The sequence below is a fragment of the Xenopus laevis genome, chromosome 5L, assembly GCF_017654675.1.
Source record: "Xenopus laevis strain J_2021 chromosome 5L, Xenopus_laevis_v10.1, whole genome shotgun sequence".
In the NCBI taxonomy this organism is placed as follows: domain Eukaryota; kingdom Metazoa; phylum Chordata; class Amphibia; order Anura; family Pipidae; genus Xenopus; species Xenopus laevis.
Genome location: NC_054379.1, coordinates 110,843,448 through 110,861,752, shown reverse-complemented (window position 1 = coordinate 110,861,752; position 18,305 = coordinate 110,843,448). Strand labels below are relative to the sequence as shown.

The window sequence follows — 18,305 nt, the reverse complement described above, 5'->3', positions numbered from 1 at the left end:
TAAAACTCAAAAATCATGACAGAATCCCTTTAATAAATAACCCCTTAAGTCTACCTAAAATTTATTTAGACATTAAATAAACCAAAAAATACCATTTTGCCTAACTAAGTGCCCATTTGGCATGAAACGTGTTAGGCTATACATGTCCTGATCCATACTTTTTCAATTTTACTATTACCTTGCTACTGCATTTATTAATTGCGGATCTTCTTCACCTACTTTGAGTTTTCCAATTTTTGGCAACCTTTGGACTGGGGTTTTTCGTGTTGGGACCGCATGGTGACATACCTTTGGTAAACTTTACATGTACTGTATATCTCCTTTATAGAAGCAAACATACATGGCATTTTGGTTTATTTCATTTTGTAAAGTCTGATCATTTTTCTCCCAGAGCACCACACACTACACCAAAGGTAGACACGGTTTATAGATGGAAATAACAACATTTGTCACAATATTCTTCTTTATATTTATTTTATTTTTCTGGAATAAATTGTATTTCCTGACAACATACAAAACAAATATGTACATTACAAATAGTTAATTACCTCTGGTTGCTGCCAGTGCGGATTGTTTTTATATTTCCAGTTTTTCGTAGAAAATTAAAATCAGTATGCAGGAAAAGCATGATTAATAGAACAGAAAGTCTATATTTCACAGCATATAGACAGCTTATACATAATGAATGAAATACAAGTACAGTCTTAAGAGACATTTCACTGCAGACCAGCAAGGGTTGGTTTAAATACAGTTTAGGGCAAAAAGAACACTTGGCGTCAGCAATGCTAAAAATACAAATAAAAATGAGGAATGCAGGGTTTGTCTAAATCCCAACACTTTTGATGGATTTGGCTTTGTCCAACTCCTACATGTGTATCTGAATTAAAATCCAAACCCTTAAAGTCATGAAAAATGACCAATACAATTTGTGTTCACAAGTTATGCAACTTGTAAATGTTTTTCAAATTTGAAGAGCGTTCAGATTAGGTTTGGTATTAGGCTGCATATTGGGGGATTCAATATTCAAAATCCAAATCCAAAAATTAAGGATAAATAATCATTAGTTGTGATTTCCAACCTTCAGCCCTCCAGCCATTGCTCAACTGCCACTTCCAGCATTCCTCCAAGGAGCAATTCAGCTGTAGCAAGAGGGCTGCTGGAGGGATGTATATAAACCCCCCCTGATGGGCCATGCATGAAATAAAGTAGATATCCCTTGATACGGCAGTGATGATTTACATACAATTCTCCTATGAATAGACCTGCAAGGGACACAAACAATTTAGCTTTTACAGGCAGTGAGATTTTTGAAATCTAGGACATATGGAATCAGTTTTACTGCTTTGCCACCTAGCATTTACATTGCATATTTGTTTTTTGATATTGGATAACCTGCTATCCCCCCCCCAAAAAAAATGTTTTTAATTCAAAATAAATCCAAAACAATATATCAGAATCATAATTATACATATAATATATATTTATATATTTATACACTGTACAATTTGTAGAAGTATAGAACTGAGGGATTCCCTTTGAAGTGGTTGGCAGTGTAGTCATTGTGTAAATAAACAAGATTTGGCTTTCTAAAATGACAAACTTAATCATAATGAAAAAGAACTTCAAGCGGCTACAATAGGCAGTTACATTTTGCTATTTAGCATTTAAACAGAAGGATCTGTACAATGTGCCACTTTCCACTAGCAGTCACAGTAAGGGTCTCAAAGAGAATGAAGTAAAATGAAGTTACTGAAACATATGAGAGCATCCTATAGACATGCTTGGCTAAATAGCTATCCATAAATTTTATTATCTGTGCCTAGTGCAGGGGTAAACGGCCTCGAACCAGCAAGTGGGGCATTAAGTTGAAATTTGCCATTCTACCCCTGCTGCCCTATATGTATCTGAAATTCAAGCTCTTTGGGTTTAAGACCCTCTTTGTTGACCAACAATTGGTCAGGGCTCCCGTTGGCTAGTAGCAAGTTTACAGACATATTACAATATTGTGGTATCCTCACTAACTCCTCTATATGGGGATTCAAAGAGAATCTAGCAAAGATAACAAGCATTTCCCCAAATGTTACCCAAATAGTTCTACAAGCTATGCTCCTTAGGAAGCCCCACAATGTGGGCACTGCTAAGCCATGGACTTTCCAGCAGAGACAGCGCCAATGATGAAATGTGTCAGTAGACTATACTCCAGCGGGTTAATACATCCCATTTGTGGTTTTTCTCAATACAGAAATTACTTCCTGTGCAGTTGTAAAATGAAAAGGTATCACATCTGACTAATGGCAGGAAGGCAGGTGAGAAACACTTGAAAAGACGTCTTTGTAGGACTGTTAAAGTGCTTTCTGGGTTGTAGGGCACTTATCACTCATTAAAACCATAAACATACAAAATTCAAGTGCTCTCGGATATGCACCTACACAAATATTCTCTGTATTTTATTCAAGCTACCCACTGCAAAGGACAATCCTGCTGTAATGTATTGACTACTCAGTTCTGGGCTGTTTTAATGGGCACACCTGTACAGAAATAGTTCTTTTGGATTTGGCTCAAACAAACTGAATGGAGAGTAGCTTAGAGAATAGCCAAAATACCAAGCAATTGCATTCTCATTTAGTACTATGGTCTATTCATCATATAATAGTGGGTCACCTCAATCTACTTCAGTGAAGGTCACCTACTTTATGCATTTAGTTAATATATATATATATATAAAGAGAGAGAGAGAGAGACATGAGATGTTCATTCACCCTCTTCCTTAATACGTTGATGCTTATTTCTGCGGGTGTCCAAGTCGAAATTGAAGTCATTCCAGTCATCTCTTGGGGGGAACGAGATGGTTTGCCTTAATGTGAATCGTACAGCATCAATGACTCTTTCCCCGCGGGGCTCATTGGAGCCTACGCTTACTGTGGACGCACTGCTAGTGCTGCGAAGCAAGTGAGAAGGGGACGTAAAGTCATGGATCTGCCGGTGCTCCATGAGACCTTTCCAGATTGCATGCCGAAACTGATCTGGGATCTTCAGGGATGCTAAGTCCTTGTAAGGTAGAAAAATGGATGGGTTACTTGATGTGTTGGCCTGTTACAATGCAGCAAAAAATTCCTATTTCCCCTAGGTTCTCTCCTGGTGATAATTGCCTAGTGTTGGCTGGAGGGGTCGGCAGCTCTCCCAATAATATCAACACAGAAATTTGCCGAACACAAAAGGCTAGTGTAGCGGGGATATCCCCTGCACGTTTATTTAGTCATGTGATGTAACGTTTCGGGGGAGTGCTTCTGCATGTCTGAGGAAGGGGCACGCCCCCGAAATGTTACATCACATGACTAAATAAACATGCAGGGGATATTCCCGCTACACTAGCCTTTTGTGTTCGGCAAATTTCTGTGTTGTCCTGTTACAATGACCATCCTTATATGACACCCATAATATAAGGATACTTAGTTGAAGAAACAATGAACCTACTGTATATAGAAAAGTAATTCCAAATAGAATAAAGAAGCCAATGAAAACTACCATCTTCTTTTTGTAAAGACCTGAGTATAGCACAGGGCAATGGAGGGGCAAGGTAGGCTAAAAAAGTTGGCTGAGTAGGTTCTAGAGTAGGAGCATGTTGCTCTTCTCACCTCAATGGAGTAATTTTCAATCTGATAAATGGTGTTCAGGCCCTGGGTAGTGAAGTAATCCAGACAAGATGAACATCCCAATCTCGCTAAAAAACTAAACAGAGAGAAAATGAAAGGGTTAATACAACAATAATTTAAGTCATATTAAATAAACCCCTATAACAGTAGTGACAGATAGACAGCACTCCAAAAGTCAGCAAGATGGCTGATAATGATAATGCTAATTAGTATTATGTGTTTTAAACCTTTTACTACTTGGAGGACGTTGTTGTAGCACTTTATCCCACTATTACAGGAACAGGTATGGGATCTATTATCCAGAATGCTCTGGACCTGGGGTTTTCCAGATAACAAATCTTTCCATAATTTTGATCTTCATATGGATGCTACTAGAAAATCATAAAAGCATTACAGTAACCCAATAGGCTGGTTTTGCTTCCAATAAGGTTTAATTATATCATTGTTTGTATCAAGTACAAGGTGCTGTTTTATTATTATGGAGAAATTGGAAATCATTTTTTAAATTTGGTATTATTTGGATAAAATTGAAACTATGGGAGATGGCTTTTCCATAATTCAGAGCTTCTGGGTAACGAATTTCCAGATAATAGATCCCATACCTGTCATAGAGTAATGTAATTTGGAAGTGTACTGTATCTATATAATTGACAGCTTCAAGCTATTAATTGATGGCCCAAAAATAAGCATAGAGAAATACGTGTTACTGGGTCTGATATTCTGACAAATGTAATGACTTTTAAATATTCAAAATGCTAATTGGTAGATTAGCTTGAATGGCAGGGAAAGAAGTAGGAGTTTATCAGATTCCCATTACTGGTGCTATCCCAAGATTTAAGATCCTGTAATAACCCCTAGCATTCCCAAAAACAGACTGAGTAAAGGACTGTGGTTGTAGAGGTAAAACCAGTGTTATCTCACCTCACGTCTTTCTTTTACTTGTCCATACGCATGCACAAATTGATTAGGGGAGGGGGTTGAATCCAAGCCCAGGTGACTGTAAAGGGGTGCAAAATACAGCCCCTTACTATTCATTGTCAATGCATGTTAACTACTTTATTCTCTTTTGGCAACTAGTAATATGCTTATATGTTTTATGTGTATATCAGGGATATTCAAAGGCTCTCTGTCTGTTGTTGGTTTTCATCTCCCAGTACCCACCCACAATTCAGCAACAACAGCAGGGCCACGATTTGAAGATCCCTGGTGGAGAGTATTGAAAGATTCAGCAGGCAATTCTAATCATTAAAAAAAGACAACCCTGCTCAGCTGAACGGACACCAACACTACTACAATTACAAGTCTTTGGAACAAATATTTCAGAAATGTTTCCATGAATTGACAGAACCCAACATATAAATTGTTGCAGGTGCTAGAAACTGTTTTCTTTTGTGTTCATTTGTCTGGTAAATCAGCATATAAGCAATGACCTGGTAACAGAATGCATCCTAGAGTCTTCTCAAAGCATAGATTTGTTGATGGGGATGTTCATGGTGGTAACCATGGTATTATGGTTTCACAGAAATCCACATACCACTTTCTCTATATTAACCTGACACAGCTGTTGTTCTCAGTCAGTTGCACAAATGCAAATGACTAGAGTTGCCACAGTTGCATGTGATGACTGAGATATCTTGCAAAACCTATAATTTAGAATGGTGGATTCTATTAAATAATGGAGATATCTTGCAAAACCTATAATTTAGAATGGTGGATTCTATTAAATAATGGAGATATCTTGCAAAACTTATAATTTAGAATGGTGGATTCTCCTAAATAATGGAGATATCTTGCAAAATCTATCATTTAGAATGGTGGATTCTACTAAATAATGTCTCACTTTGATTTAGGCAATAAAATAGTTTTAGAATTATATTTCCTTTCCCCTAACACTCCCATGGGACACAAATTCATTTCACAGAATTTAAAAGGAGACATTGTTAAATCAGAGAAAGTTTGGCACCCACTGGATAGTTACCTGGCAATGCTGCAGTCAGAGGGGTATGGAGGAGGAGGAGTGCAATGTGATGTGGATGGCAAGGATAATGTTGGAGGCAGTGTTTGAGAGGGGCTGAGTCCATTAAGATCATTGGTCATTGGCATGTGGGTGCTCATCATTGGAACTAGAAATGGAAACAAATCAATATTAAAACTCAAACCAAGGTTTCCAGAGCTGCCCATTTTCCTTTAATTGAATATGTTTCTATATCATAAAATTGCCCAAGGCTTTATTCTGTGAAGTGCTGTGTGTTGCTAGTTATCTAAGTGCACTACTTACTATTTGCACCCATTCCATCAGACATGGCATTTGGGGTGAGCGAATTCCTCTGCTGTGGATTCATTAGCTGACTGACGGAGGGCAGCTTGTTCATGCTGTTCATCTTGCCGAGAGGTGGGGACACAGACCCAAAGGAAGACTGCACTGGCAATGAAGATCTACAATGATACAATAAGAGAATGGATGATTAGGCAAGTTTATCTTATTTAAAGATTTTTGTTATAATAATCTACAAGGCAAATACATTATATAATGGGACAGCAACTGCATTTAACTCAACTCATACAGATTTCATAGATAACCCTTGATGTGTTCGTGGAAAATATATGTACCTAAAACAGTTACATTAAAGAAATGTGATGAGATGTCAATTATATAGAGTTTTGTGATTTGTCTTAATAACTGCTTTCATTTTGCAGAATGCCTCTAGTTTTATGTATCCCAATAGAGCAAAGATATTAAATTCACCGTCTATTCCAGAGCTGGTTATGAGACAGGGAGTTTACAGCTGCTTAAAGAACACAAGTTTGACATTTTAAGTGTAAATGTTCGTTTCAGCTGAGAAATAAATTTACTTTCTAAAGTCCCAGCTGGAATGCCAATGGACTGGACCCCCTTGCTTTATTTTTTATTTGTGTATTTTTTCCACTTAGTCAAATTTGACCGCCACACTAAAATAACAGCTTTGCTTACATCACAGAGAATTCTATATATGAATCCATTCTTTTATATAAGATGTGTTGTTATCCAGGGAAGGCCTGATAATATATTGGGCACAAGGAGATATGAAATAAATCATCTGCTAAAAAAAAAAAAGGTTTCCTTACTCCTCTTAGAAAAAGTTAGCAGGGTAAAAAATGTTACAAAAAAACCCCAGTTGTACAATGCACTTTATGTATTAATACATTCACACACATAAACATATATATATATATATATATATATATATATATATATATATATATATATATATATATATATATATATACATACACACATACAATAATATACAGACTGGTATATATATATATATATATATACCACTCTCACAAACACACACCCACGCGTTATTGTACTCAGCACCTTTCCTCTATGATTCCCGTATCATTTCACACATCTTCTGGGCAGGTATGTGACCAGATAAGATCACACACTACCCTCAAGGAATAAGGCAGAAAGCCAAGTGGAGGAGGTGATGAGCGTGTACCCTCAGGCTTGTTTACCTGAATCACTGCAGGGCCAAAAGCTTAAATTACACCCCTCAGATTCCAGACTCACTTTACTGGTGTTTTGATTATGGGGAAAGAAATAAAATGGTACGTTGAACTCTGCTGTTGACAGCAGCTCTGAAAAGCCAGGAATATATTGTGGAAGGATTTGTCTGTGATTTATGTATTGTCCATTTAAAACCTTGGTCTGGGTTTTTTTTAAATGTTTTGTCTCTTTTTAAAAGAACAATGCACATGCTAGATACTGCAGGAGTTGATTTGAGGTTTTTAAACTTTTCACCAGCAATTTCTCCTGCCAATAATAATCATTTTAAGCAACATCATTCTTCCAGTGTACGTTTAACTTCCCCTCTGTTTTCTAATTATATTAAGATCTGCATTTTAAGATGAATTAATCAATTCATTGATTAATAAACAGATTCTGACTTTGTATTTATATTGCCATTCATGGCGATACCTCTCACGTGTAAACGATTTCGTTTTACAGAGAAGGAGGATATTGAATATTTGCTTGTTTTTTAATGTTTCATTCACTGAAAGATGTGGAAAACACATGTGGAAAAGTTATTTATTGTTATTTTCCCGCAGAAGAATTTAGAAAGTAATGAGGGGTCGGCAGTCCCCTAGGGCACCATGGAAAGTGGATGGTTTAGACATCTGCCTCTTTTTGGGCCTCACACTTAACCTTTTCTCTGTAACACTTTGTACTTTTCCCCAGTTCCAAGTAATAATTAATGAGCTTGGAAATGTCACATAACAAGCATCCCTAGAATTATTGTTTATCATCTACTGCAATGGCAGGAGGGGTGAATATACAACCCTGTGACACCACCTATGAATAGGAAATCATTGGGAAGATATAAACCTAAAAGCTGAACAAGACAAAAGGCACATGCCCTCCTTGCTCTCACTATCTTGTAATGGACATAGTTTTCCAACTTTGTTATCACCGCAGAACGAGCCCCACCAACAAGGAAACACAATAAGAAATGAACAGGAACACAAATAAGATATAAACTTATATAAATATTTATTGTCAGTTGAACATGCAGCCACTCGAAACAAGCACTTCAGGAGGGGGCCAGGGGAATCCCCAGGCAAATTGGCAGACTCCACATTTGTATATTTAGCATGACAACATTTTTCTAAGGTAAATACCCAACTGATTCTAAATTCCTTTCTGACTGATTTGAAACTAAAAGGAAAACTCAAAACCAGCCATTGCTGGTGGCTAAAACTGTGGGTTAGTATATAGAAAGGCATTATTTTATTGCTAATGTAATAGATTAAAAGCAAAGTCTCCTTAATGTTTACCAGTGATTATGTCTAAGAGCAGTCAGTGTCTATAACGTCTACTCAGGATATCAGTGATTATCAGTGACTGGGCTAATTGCTAACCCTTGTATTTTTTATTCGCCAATATATACAGAATATACTTTTCATATGAAGCTGTTTGTGCAATTTCTTCCACACTGTCCTTCACTCCATGGCTATGACAACTGAAATAATGAATAGAAGCCCTAGCATATGTATAATTATAGGTATATGGATCTTACCATATCTTAAGTCTGCTAAAAATCATTTTACCATTAAATGTATTCAGTATGGGTGTTTTGGCAAATATAGACATGCATGTAAGGAAATCAGAATTATATGCTTAAAATGGAGTTTATGGGAGATGTCTTTCCTGTAATTTGGAGATTTCTAGATAATGGGTATCTATAGATTTGGATAATGGATTTCTTACCTATACAAATTGTCAGAAATATACCTACAGCCTCATTATATATGTGTCTTTTCAACTTATATCTAGTATACTGCTTGCATTTAAGTACTGTCTTGGCATTTAGTATTATATTGTTTTTTATTATTTTTTTAATGTCACTTAGACCCTTAGTATTTGAGGGGAGGGGGTCTATAAAAGTTTATAGTAACGGATGATGACATTATGCAGTACATATATCCTAATAAACTGCAGTAACCAAAGGGATATTAACGGGTTCAATGGCATAAAATACCCAACAACACATTAAATAGACTAAGCCAAAGCAATGCACATAGAAAAAGTATTTCATTTACATCTGTCCAGCAGCCAACTACTATATAATGAATCTTTACATTCTCACATGACCAGCATTTTGTAAGCCTCAGCTACCGGATTTGTTTCTCCAGTGACTGATATTTGTAACATCATTTCAATATGCATCATAACATTTCTTAAAAAAATATGTTAACACTGAGTCCAGCTCAAAACCAGCATAGCAATTGCCCCAACACAAAAACAGAAATCACAGAAATGTTCCAAATATTGATGAGAAGCAAAAAGGCACTGGATTGTATCAAAACAACAGATCCATGCTTGAGTCCCTTCAGGAAATGCTACATATATATATATATATATATATATATATATATATAGATATATAGCAGTAAAACAACATATCAATCCTCAAACTTTTTTCATCAATTAATATTGTCAGAGAAAATGTGGTTGCGATTGATTGATGCACTTCTGCTTTGCCTGCAGCCACTATGTAAAAATTTGAGGTATCTTTTCAACTTTTAACAAAAAACAGCAAAAAAAAAAGGCTTGGAGCATGGCTTGAAGATGGAGCCAGTGGCAGTTGCACACAAAACAAGCAATATTGCAGCATGGTGGCTTTTATGGACCTTTGTGGACATTGTTTGGAAATGCAGGTGCTTTACAAGGCACCAACATCTCTAGATAAATGCTAGCATTTCCTAGCATGCCACAGCTAAAGCATTGATGAGGCCTCACAAAGCTTTAAAATGGCGTCCATCAAAGTTGATCAAAGTGGCACAGTCTAAAAGTGGCATAGTGTTTATGGATACATTGAATGGCTGGGGATTGTGGAATGTTTTAAGAAGGTATCTTTGTCTTTCAGAAGATCTCCCTTGGGTTCCATGAGTTCCTCCCCGAAGCAGGTCGTTAGGAGACTGCGGAAAAATAAACCAGAGAAGAAAAGAAGAAGAGATGAAGACCATAAAAGATGCAGTTCAAGGGCGCCTTTTTGATCAGAGTGTGGCTTTCAGAGAGGGTAACAAAGGTTATGTATTGATTAAATACTTTCTCATTTGTTTGTCCTTATCATTTCTGATAACTGGACATATTCAGCTCTTTCTGGAGTCTGCAAATCCTTTATGATCTGATGCTCATTAAAACCACCCTGTATCACAATTTAGTTGCTTTGCTATGTGTAGTCACTGACCTTACTGTCACTTAGTTATAGTAGATAATTGGCACCCGCAGAGCAAACAATCATACAATCGTGCCTTTCTGGGAAATTGGACGTGAGGGAGCAAGTGTACCACAAAGATCCAAAAACAAAGGCTTTCAATGTTGGAACTACAACACGTGCCAGCTCTGTAATTTCCTGAAATCGGAGCCAATTCAGTGAATACAGGACAAGCCTCATGCTCAAAGTGAAATCTAATGCTTCCTCTACTTTTCCATCTTGATATATCTTCTGTAACAAAACAATCCTAATGCCTGGAGTGAAAATGAAGTGCAAGCCAAGCATAATATCATCCAAACCCGCCATTCAGATGACTGGAAAATATATTTTATATTATAATACAGTAATAGTTATTGTATTTTTCTTCTCTTAACCTACTTATGAGCTATCTCTCTCATGCATACTTATTTTTGGTTCTTGTACCAATTCATATGTTGCATACTGCCTACTACTTTGTATTCCATGAGTTGTCCTTCAGGGTCATGCTTTTAACTTATGTCACCACGTGACATGCATTATTAATCATCTATCTATCTATCTATCTATCTATCTATCTATCTATCTATCTATCTATCTATCTATCATCTATCTATCTATCATCTATCTATCTATCTATCTATCTATCTATCATCTATCTATCTATCATCTATCTATCATCTATCTATATCATTTAAAAAGCTGAGAGATATTTGAATTTGCTTTTTTCCTATTTTTTTGGCAGAAACCAGTATTTTTTGGGAAATAAACTTATGATGTCATATTCTTTTGAACAGAATAGGAAACTGCTCTAGACACAATAACCCACAGAACTGTTGCAATTGCCATAGGAGATTGTTCATGTTTAAAAATTCAATATGCATACAATAGATATAAATATCTAAAGCCCTGTAACTGCATGAAGCTTTTCCAATAAATTGTAATTGATGTTGCACTCCTTCCTTTAAATGCCACATACATACAAACCACTAACCAGTCTACAGACTTTCATATAATGGCAGACTTCCTGGAGTATTTTAACCTCAAACACCTTAATGGTACATTGCAAGATGCTGGCTTTGCTATCGTTGTGGGTGAGCTGAAATCTGAGCAGCCACACTGTGATCACAGAGGTGCGGGGGTTAGAGTAAAAAACAAAGGGAAGAACATTAGAGGAAATCAGACATGCAACATGAGAGACATGAAAGAAAGATAGCGAAAGAAAATATGCAGTCCACTGACACCTTTGAAAGAACTGTCAGCATTAGATGATGTGCATTAAAATTACAATGCCTCCCCCATGCACGGTGATGTGAATCCCTTGGATTAAGTCTAAAATTACTGCAGTATGCTCAAATGTTATCTTCACGTTCCCAATACATTTTTGCAGTCAAAGAATACTGCTGTGGATTTGTCCTGCACTTTGATTTTCTTCTGATTGCTCAAATGTTTGGGAACTCCTGTGTCATTTTTACCTACACTATGATTGTCTTGCTAGGGTCAAAAAATGTTTCATTTTGGTATAACATGAGGTCTTTCTACCAACTTGTATTGTAAAATATAATTAATACCTACAATCCAAGTTCTCAGTTACACTCTTGTTCAACCAAACCAGTAGTGATTTTAAACACGCATCAAACCGTGTAATATATTGTAACATTTAGTAAAGTGCACACTATAGACTTTGTTTTTTCTCATCAGCAGTAAAAAAAGAAGTGTGTAGTGCAATCTTAACAGATAGACACTACTACATGTAGTATTCCCGATGTCCTGCTCATTTTAAGAAGAATGACTAGAATTGGTGGGGTCTGAAATTAACTCAAGAGCAACTGGTAGATACAAGGCCACTAACAGTGAAGAAGGATTAAACTGGAAAATCAAGGGTTTTAAGAGCGAAAAGAACATTTTCAGCTAAAGGCTAGTATTCCTGAATCTTAAATCCCTTGTAGTTTCATGCAGTAGAAGTGAATCATAACTAAGTGCTTGAATAGTTTCTGTGAACTGTAAAGGTATGTTCCACCATTCTCTCCTTGAAAAATAATCTGGCTTTGAAATAAAATGTGTTGGATGTTTGTAAAAAAACAGTACTTGATAGAAAAATAATCCTGATACTTTAATAATCTAAAACAACTAATTTCTTTAATTTAATCACAATATATATTTTAATTTTAGTTAAAGAGACTTCATTTAAGAGCTCCATAAACCTAAGAATCTATATGCTGCATAACTCCAAGAATATATGTATATGAATTTATCAGACTTGCAAGCAAAATAATAGCTGGAGACTGTGTTGACTCTGTGACACTCATTTGTGTTTGGTAGAAGATAAACTGCCGATCTTCAATTCTAGTCATGGACAAGCCCCAGATTAGCTGGATTGAGTGTTATATGGCACCACAACAGTTTAGGGTCTGACTAAGGCTTCCAAGGACATTGGCTTGATGACCAAAATCTAACCATGGTGATGCTCATGATCTATGCTATTTTGTAGGGTTTTTTTGGTAGCAGTTAGACCCATTAAGGGAAACTTAAGATAACTACACATAGAATGATACATTCAGGCAATCATTAATTCCTTATAAAAAGGATCCATTTTTTAGTGTGGACACACTATTGTGGCATCTGGCAACCCAAAACTGCACAGGCCTGCTTCTCCTCTTAGCAATCAATTTAACTGCCCACCCCCTAACTACAATCTTGTGTTATATTGATAAGGAAATATAAAATAAGCTAAGCTGCACACTCTATACACGATAGTTTAACTTCCCAAAACAGTATATTAATGGCTGTTCATTTTCACACAACCCATTGTTTACACTATTATTTTATTTCGTTATTTAGAAATATCTCATCACATTTTTTTGCCAAAGAAATATGTATATTGTTCAGATGGCATCCCCTGGCAAAACCACCTTAGCCCACCTTCTGAAAAAAGACTTTCTGTACACAATAACACGTTATGGGGAAAATGCAAAGCAATAAGGGAGGCCAATCACAGTCTCTATTTTACCCAATGTATAAACAAATACAAAGTTTCCCCCTGCATTTTTATGGCTTAGTTTTAGACATTATAAAAATATATAAATTATTTCAAAACATATGTCTGCAGGTGGTGAAGACACTGGCAGTGCTGCCCAGAAAGATTAAATATTCCATCTTTACTAAAGAATTCATCAGCTCATAAAATATATTGCAGTGTCCAGCAGGAGTAACAAGGCTTACATGGGCCACTTGCACTCTATTCTCTAAGAGGAGTTAAAAGATGGTATGGAAGTGGGTACCGTTCATTTAGGTAAGTTTCATCTCTGAGATCTTGATCTATTGGAGAATGCTTTAAAGTTTGTTCCATGTAGTTTGGGCTGTTCTGCATTCTTTTTTGCCAATGTTGTATGGAGAAAGTGTCACTCCTCCCTGTGTTTCGTGGGCCATTCATGTTGCTCTGTAGGCTTCTGTCCCTGAGCAATTTAATGTCACGTATTAAAAGTTTTAATGCCAAGAATGAAAGAAATAATGCTAACCCAGGGTCCTCTCTTTTTTAACGAGAAAGCATCACTGAGATCATTTGGCACAAATTCTGGGAATCACTCTTTGTTACTGACATTTGTTTTCCAGTGATACTTTCCCTTTAAAGAATTGGCTTTCTGCTCATATTCACTATTACGTTTAATCCCATTGAAAATAGTTTCATGACTGCTTTTCGCTTTACAACAACCAAAATCATAAGAACTAATACTAAAGATCCCTTTTTAGGGTCAGTTTTAAGAGAATAGATTAATGTTTCTGTGTTACCACAGTTTTCTGGAAATTAAACAATACATTCTAAGCACCTGCCTTCTAACTAGAAATCTTTAGCCTAGTATTTGGGGGTACAAGTTTATATCCTACCACTTAACATTTAGAAATTTTGAAAAAATGCAACAAACAAAAAGAACATGCATGCTTATTCTGATATTAGTTTCAAACCAATGCAATGACATCATTATTGGGGTGCACATGCAAAAAACCCCCCCCCAAATCTTCCTTTTCAACACTTCCTCTTAGTTTAACAGGAAAAAATGAATGATTATACTCACTGCTTCGATATCAAATGCTGTTGCTGCTGCCTGTAGCTCTCAATTGTGTGTTGGGGAATGAATTGCATGAGCTCCAATGATTCTTTGATCTTTAGCAACATTTCATAAATTTCTCTGCCTTTTACCTATACATGGAAAATGTGGGGAGCAAGCTTAAATGAAGAAGTAAAATCTTCAGTATGAAAACATGACAACTTTAAAATAACAACAAATAAATTACATCTACAGATGGACATGGAAGAAAAATATCGGAGTAAATGAGGCCAGTAAATTTTGGGGGTCCTGACTGATGTGCAGTTTCAATAAATGTGTTTAAACATTTTAGGATTGTGGGGATTAAAAACAGTTTACTGTGGGGCTCAATAAATACTAGTTTGCATTCAAGCAAATTATAAGTGAAGAGTACTGTGTTTATATGCAGCAGCAAAATAATATTTTTAGCTTAAAATTATATGGAACTTACTGGCAAGTACAGAACTTCATCATCTGGAGATCGACGTTTTTTAATTGAAGTCACCTGAATGCCATGCGTACTTTGTCGAAAAGCTGGGAAAACAAATGAAAATAATTACAATTCTATCCCCTTACCTTTTTAGTTAACTGGATATTTATGATAAATATTATCAGAATCCTTTATTTATACAGCCCCAATGTTACAGGGATGATTCACTAGCCGCAATAGCCCCTGCCCTACAGCTTACAATCTAAGTTCTCTACTATATATAAGCACAAACACAAACGTTGTGTGTGTATACATGGTAAGCTCTTCAGCTGTTTCAGTTCTTTAGTTAATTAACTTAATTGAAAACAAAAAAGGTTTCAATCTTGGAGAGCTTCCATTCTCATCTTAGTATAACTCTTTTTTTAAAGACAGTGTTTTGCCAGTCTCAGTTCTTTATAAATAAGCATACCTTCTCCGTTCTTTGTACCATCTGAAACTTGCTGTTTTCTGATGCTATCCTCATCTGCCTTGCGGTCTCTGCCTGGGCAAGCGCATATACGAGCCTCAAAACACCTCCGACCCAGCACCTGACCACTGAAAGGAGAATCAGCAGTGTATTTTCATTAGCTTTCTACTTTTGCAGTCATCAACAAAATATTACAGTGACACATAACTGGAAAAAGCAGGATACTCACTCTCTTGTTTCAAGTGTAACTATGATGAGTATAGGTCTCCGATTCATCCCTCCAACACAGCTGCTGTTGCACATAAAGTTGTATAAGACTGTTGTGAATTCCGTACCCACCTGTCGAAAAGATTTTGGTTTTATTTATCAAAAAAATTGTATGCTGGATTTAAATATAAGAGAAATGCTCAAACATTTGTGTCTTTCTTTCCTCGCAAAAGTTCAACTCAAGATTTTTGAGTAGTAATGGCTGAATTTATTCAGCAGGCATGAATTTGCAGTGAATTTGCCCGTTTGACTTTAATGCCCATTGCCCATTTACTTTAACGCCGGCGACCATTTTGACGCCTGCATCAAAATCGTCATTTCGAGAATTTCCCTGGAAATTCACAAAATTCATGGCGAAACGGGACAAATTCGCCCATTACTAATTACTTTTCGAGTTGTCGTCTGAAAACCCTGAATTTTTTAGATTATCGTACGAGACCCAGAGCAGATAACAACCTCTTCAGTGTGTGCACTGGCTTAGTTAGTAATAGTTAGTTCTTGTTAGTTTCTATTTTATTTTACATATTACTTCATTGTAAGTTATACATTCTGTATAATATGTCATTGTATTAGTCTTCTTATTCTGCATATTATTTGTTATCATATTGATTTTTATGGTTTATTGTGAAAACCAAATAAAATATTTCAAACACAACCTCTTCAAATTGTAAAATGGACAGCTGCCATTGACTTGTACATGGTTTTAGCTGTATTATTTTCAGATTCTGATTTTTAGAAGCTTTGAGGTATACTAAATCTCTAAAAATTTGAGTTTTTTTCCCCCAAAAATTCGAGTTTTCCCAGAAAACAAAAACCAGACCCCTTAAGGTATGTATCTTAAAATATGAGAGACATTAAGAAAACTGAAGTCAAGTATTCCATTATCTAAGGCCAGTTTGGAATTCTTCAGCATAAAGTGTATTTAATACATGATATATATAATATATATAATAAACAGTTAGTAGGCAGTTAAAAGTATCATAGGATGATGTGAAAATGTGAAATGCAAGTATTCCATAACATAAACTCACCTGTGGGGGTTCATATGGTACCAGAACACTTTGTCTTCCAGTAATTGGATCTTCCACATATTGGGCATGGTTATTTCCCTCCACTCTGATCAGATGACTTGGGGGAGCAATTTGTCCTGAACAAAAATGAAAAGAAACACAGAGATAAGCCCACATAAAAAAGGTTCAGTCGGTTACTTTAATATTATGTTATCACGTTAAACGGTGCAATTATTTACTGCGGATTGGTAGGGTAAGGTGTCCTTTCTATAGGTTTGTGATCTGTAATACTCTATTCGTCAACATGGTTTTTGTGGTTGATTACTTAAGTTCAAGTACACGGTGCTGTCTTATTATTACAGAGATGAATCAATCCAAATAAAAATGACTTGTTTCTATAACTAGGCTTCTTGGTTTGAGAAAAGTACATTTCTTCATGTACTGTACCATGCTCTTGGATTTTAAGTCCATTCCATGTATCAGTCCTATATCAGTTATGTTCCTCACTTATGATTGTGCATTGCACAACATGCAGAAATTCTTGGTTACAATGCCTGGCCCTGTTCTACTCTAGAGAAAGAAACCAGATGTTTTGATAACAGCCAACAAAAGAAAAATATAGGAAATCTCAAGGACAGAAAGATAAGGTTATATATTTTTAGACTTAAAAATCCTGCCCGTACCCTCATTAAATTCTCGGCTCAGCTCATGATTCGGACAACGCTTCACAACCTCTGTGACATGTTCTGCTTTCTTGTATACAGGCATGGCTCGAACTACAGCTCCTTGTGGTGGAGGCGTCATTACTTTGATTTGGATTGGGCATGTTTTGGCAATCTGACAGTAGAGCTTCTTTAGATCTGTGGAATACTGAAAATGGAGATACATAGTTAGAAGTCTGAATAATCATCTAGCAACAACAAAAAACATAATTTAAAAACAAAGCCAAACAATATGCAGAGAAACCGTGTATATAAATACATTATACACAGTTAATACAAATAGCCTCTAGCCTGAACTGGCCCAATTGCAGTTTTGCTGCAGAGGTAGCTCCATGTTACTGCCTAGACTCCATTAGTAGCTAATAGAGTTTATATATGTATATACTTTCAAATACCGTTAAATGTAAAGCAACCTTCTTATAACCAAGTGTATGTGTATACATATAAAATAACCTCCATAATGTAAATATAATGAGAGAGAAAAAGCAATTAATGATTGTGTTTCTTGCACTAATGTGAAAATATGTTAAGAATACACTACACATTAACAGTATAACAGTCACAGCTGCAGTTTAAATGTCAGACACAAACACTTCTAAAATATACTGGAAAACATTGTGCAATGAGACCTACGTGGCCTCAGGCAAAGGATTAAAGCACAATCGTTTCAAATAGCCTGCGGATACAGGAAATGCAGCCAAAAGATAAATTCTTTTTCAGACTACGAGTTGTGAAACACCTTTTATTTCGTTTTTACCTTTTATGCATTGTGAAATTAAAAAAAAAAGAACCCGTAATGGACAGCTTAAAATGTTGAAAGAATAAAAATGTAAATAAAATACATAGCTTCTATTAACCTCTACTCTCCTGCTCAGAATATGGCAAGAGACATGGCATAAGATACTTTTTTAACTAATGAAATAGTGACTTAG

At 36.0% G+C, this 18,305-nt stretch overlaps 1 protein-coding gene across 5 annotated transcripts in view; it reads right to left on the bottom strand.

The window, feature by feature from the left end:
* Positions 1 to 460: 460 nt before the first annotated feature.
* tp63.L (tumor protein p63 L homeolog) overlaps positions 461 to 18,305 on the bottom strand; it is a 43,183-nt gene continuing 25,338 nt past the window's right edge. The window contains exons 3-14 of one of the 5 annotated variants that reach the window (XM_018261617.2): positions 17,335 to 17,521; positions 16,673 to 16,788; positions 15,604 to 15,713; positions 15,378 to 15,502; positions 14,930 to 15,012; positions 14,467 to 14,591; positions 13,675 to 13,848; positions 5,932 to 6,089; positions 5,632 to 5,776; positions 4,575 to 4,650; positions 3,636 to 3,729; positions 2,911 to 3,048 (exon numbers count right to left, since the gene is read on the bottom strand). In XM_018261617.2, coding sequence (XP_018117106.1) covers positions 3,652 to 3,729; positions 4,575 to 4,650; positions 5,632 to 5,776; positions 5,932 to 6,089; positions 13,675 to 13,848; positions 14,467 to 14,591; positions 14,930 to 15,012; positions 15,378 to 15,502; positions 15,604 to 15,713; positions 16,673 to 16,788; positions 17,335 to 17,521 — 1,377 coding nt within the window. In that variant the 3' untranslated portion in view covers positions 2,911 to 3,048; positions 3,636 to 3,651. 5 annotated transcript variants of the gene reach the window in all.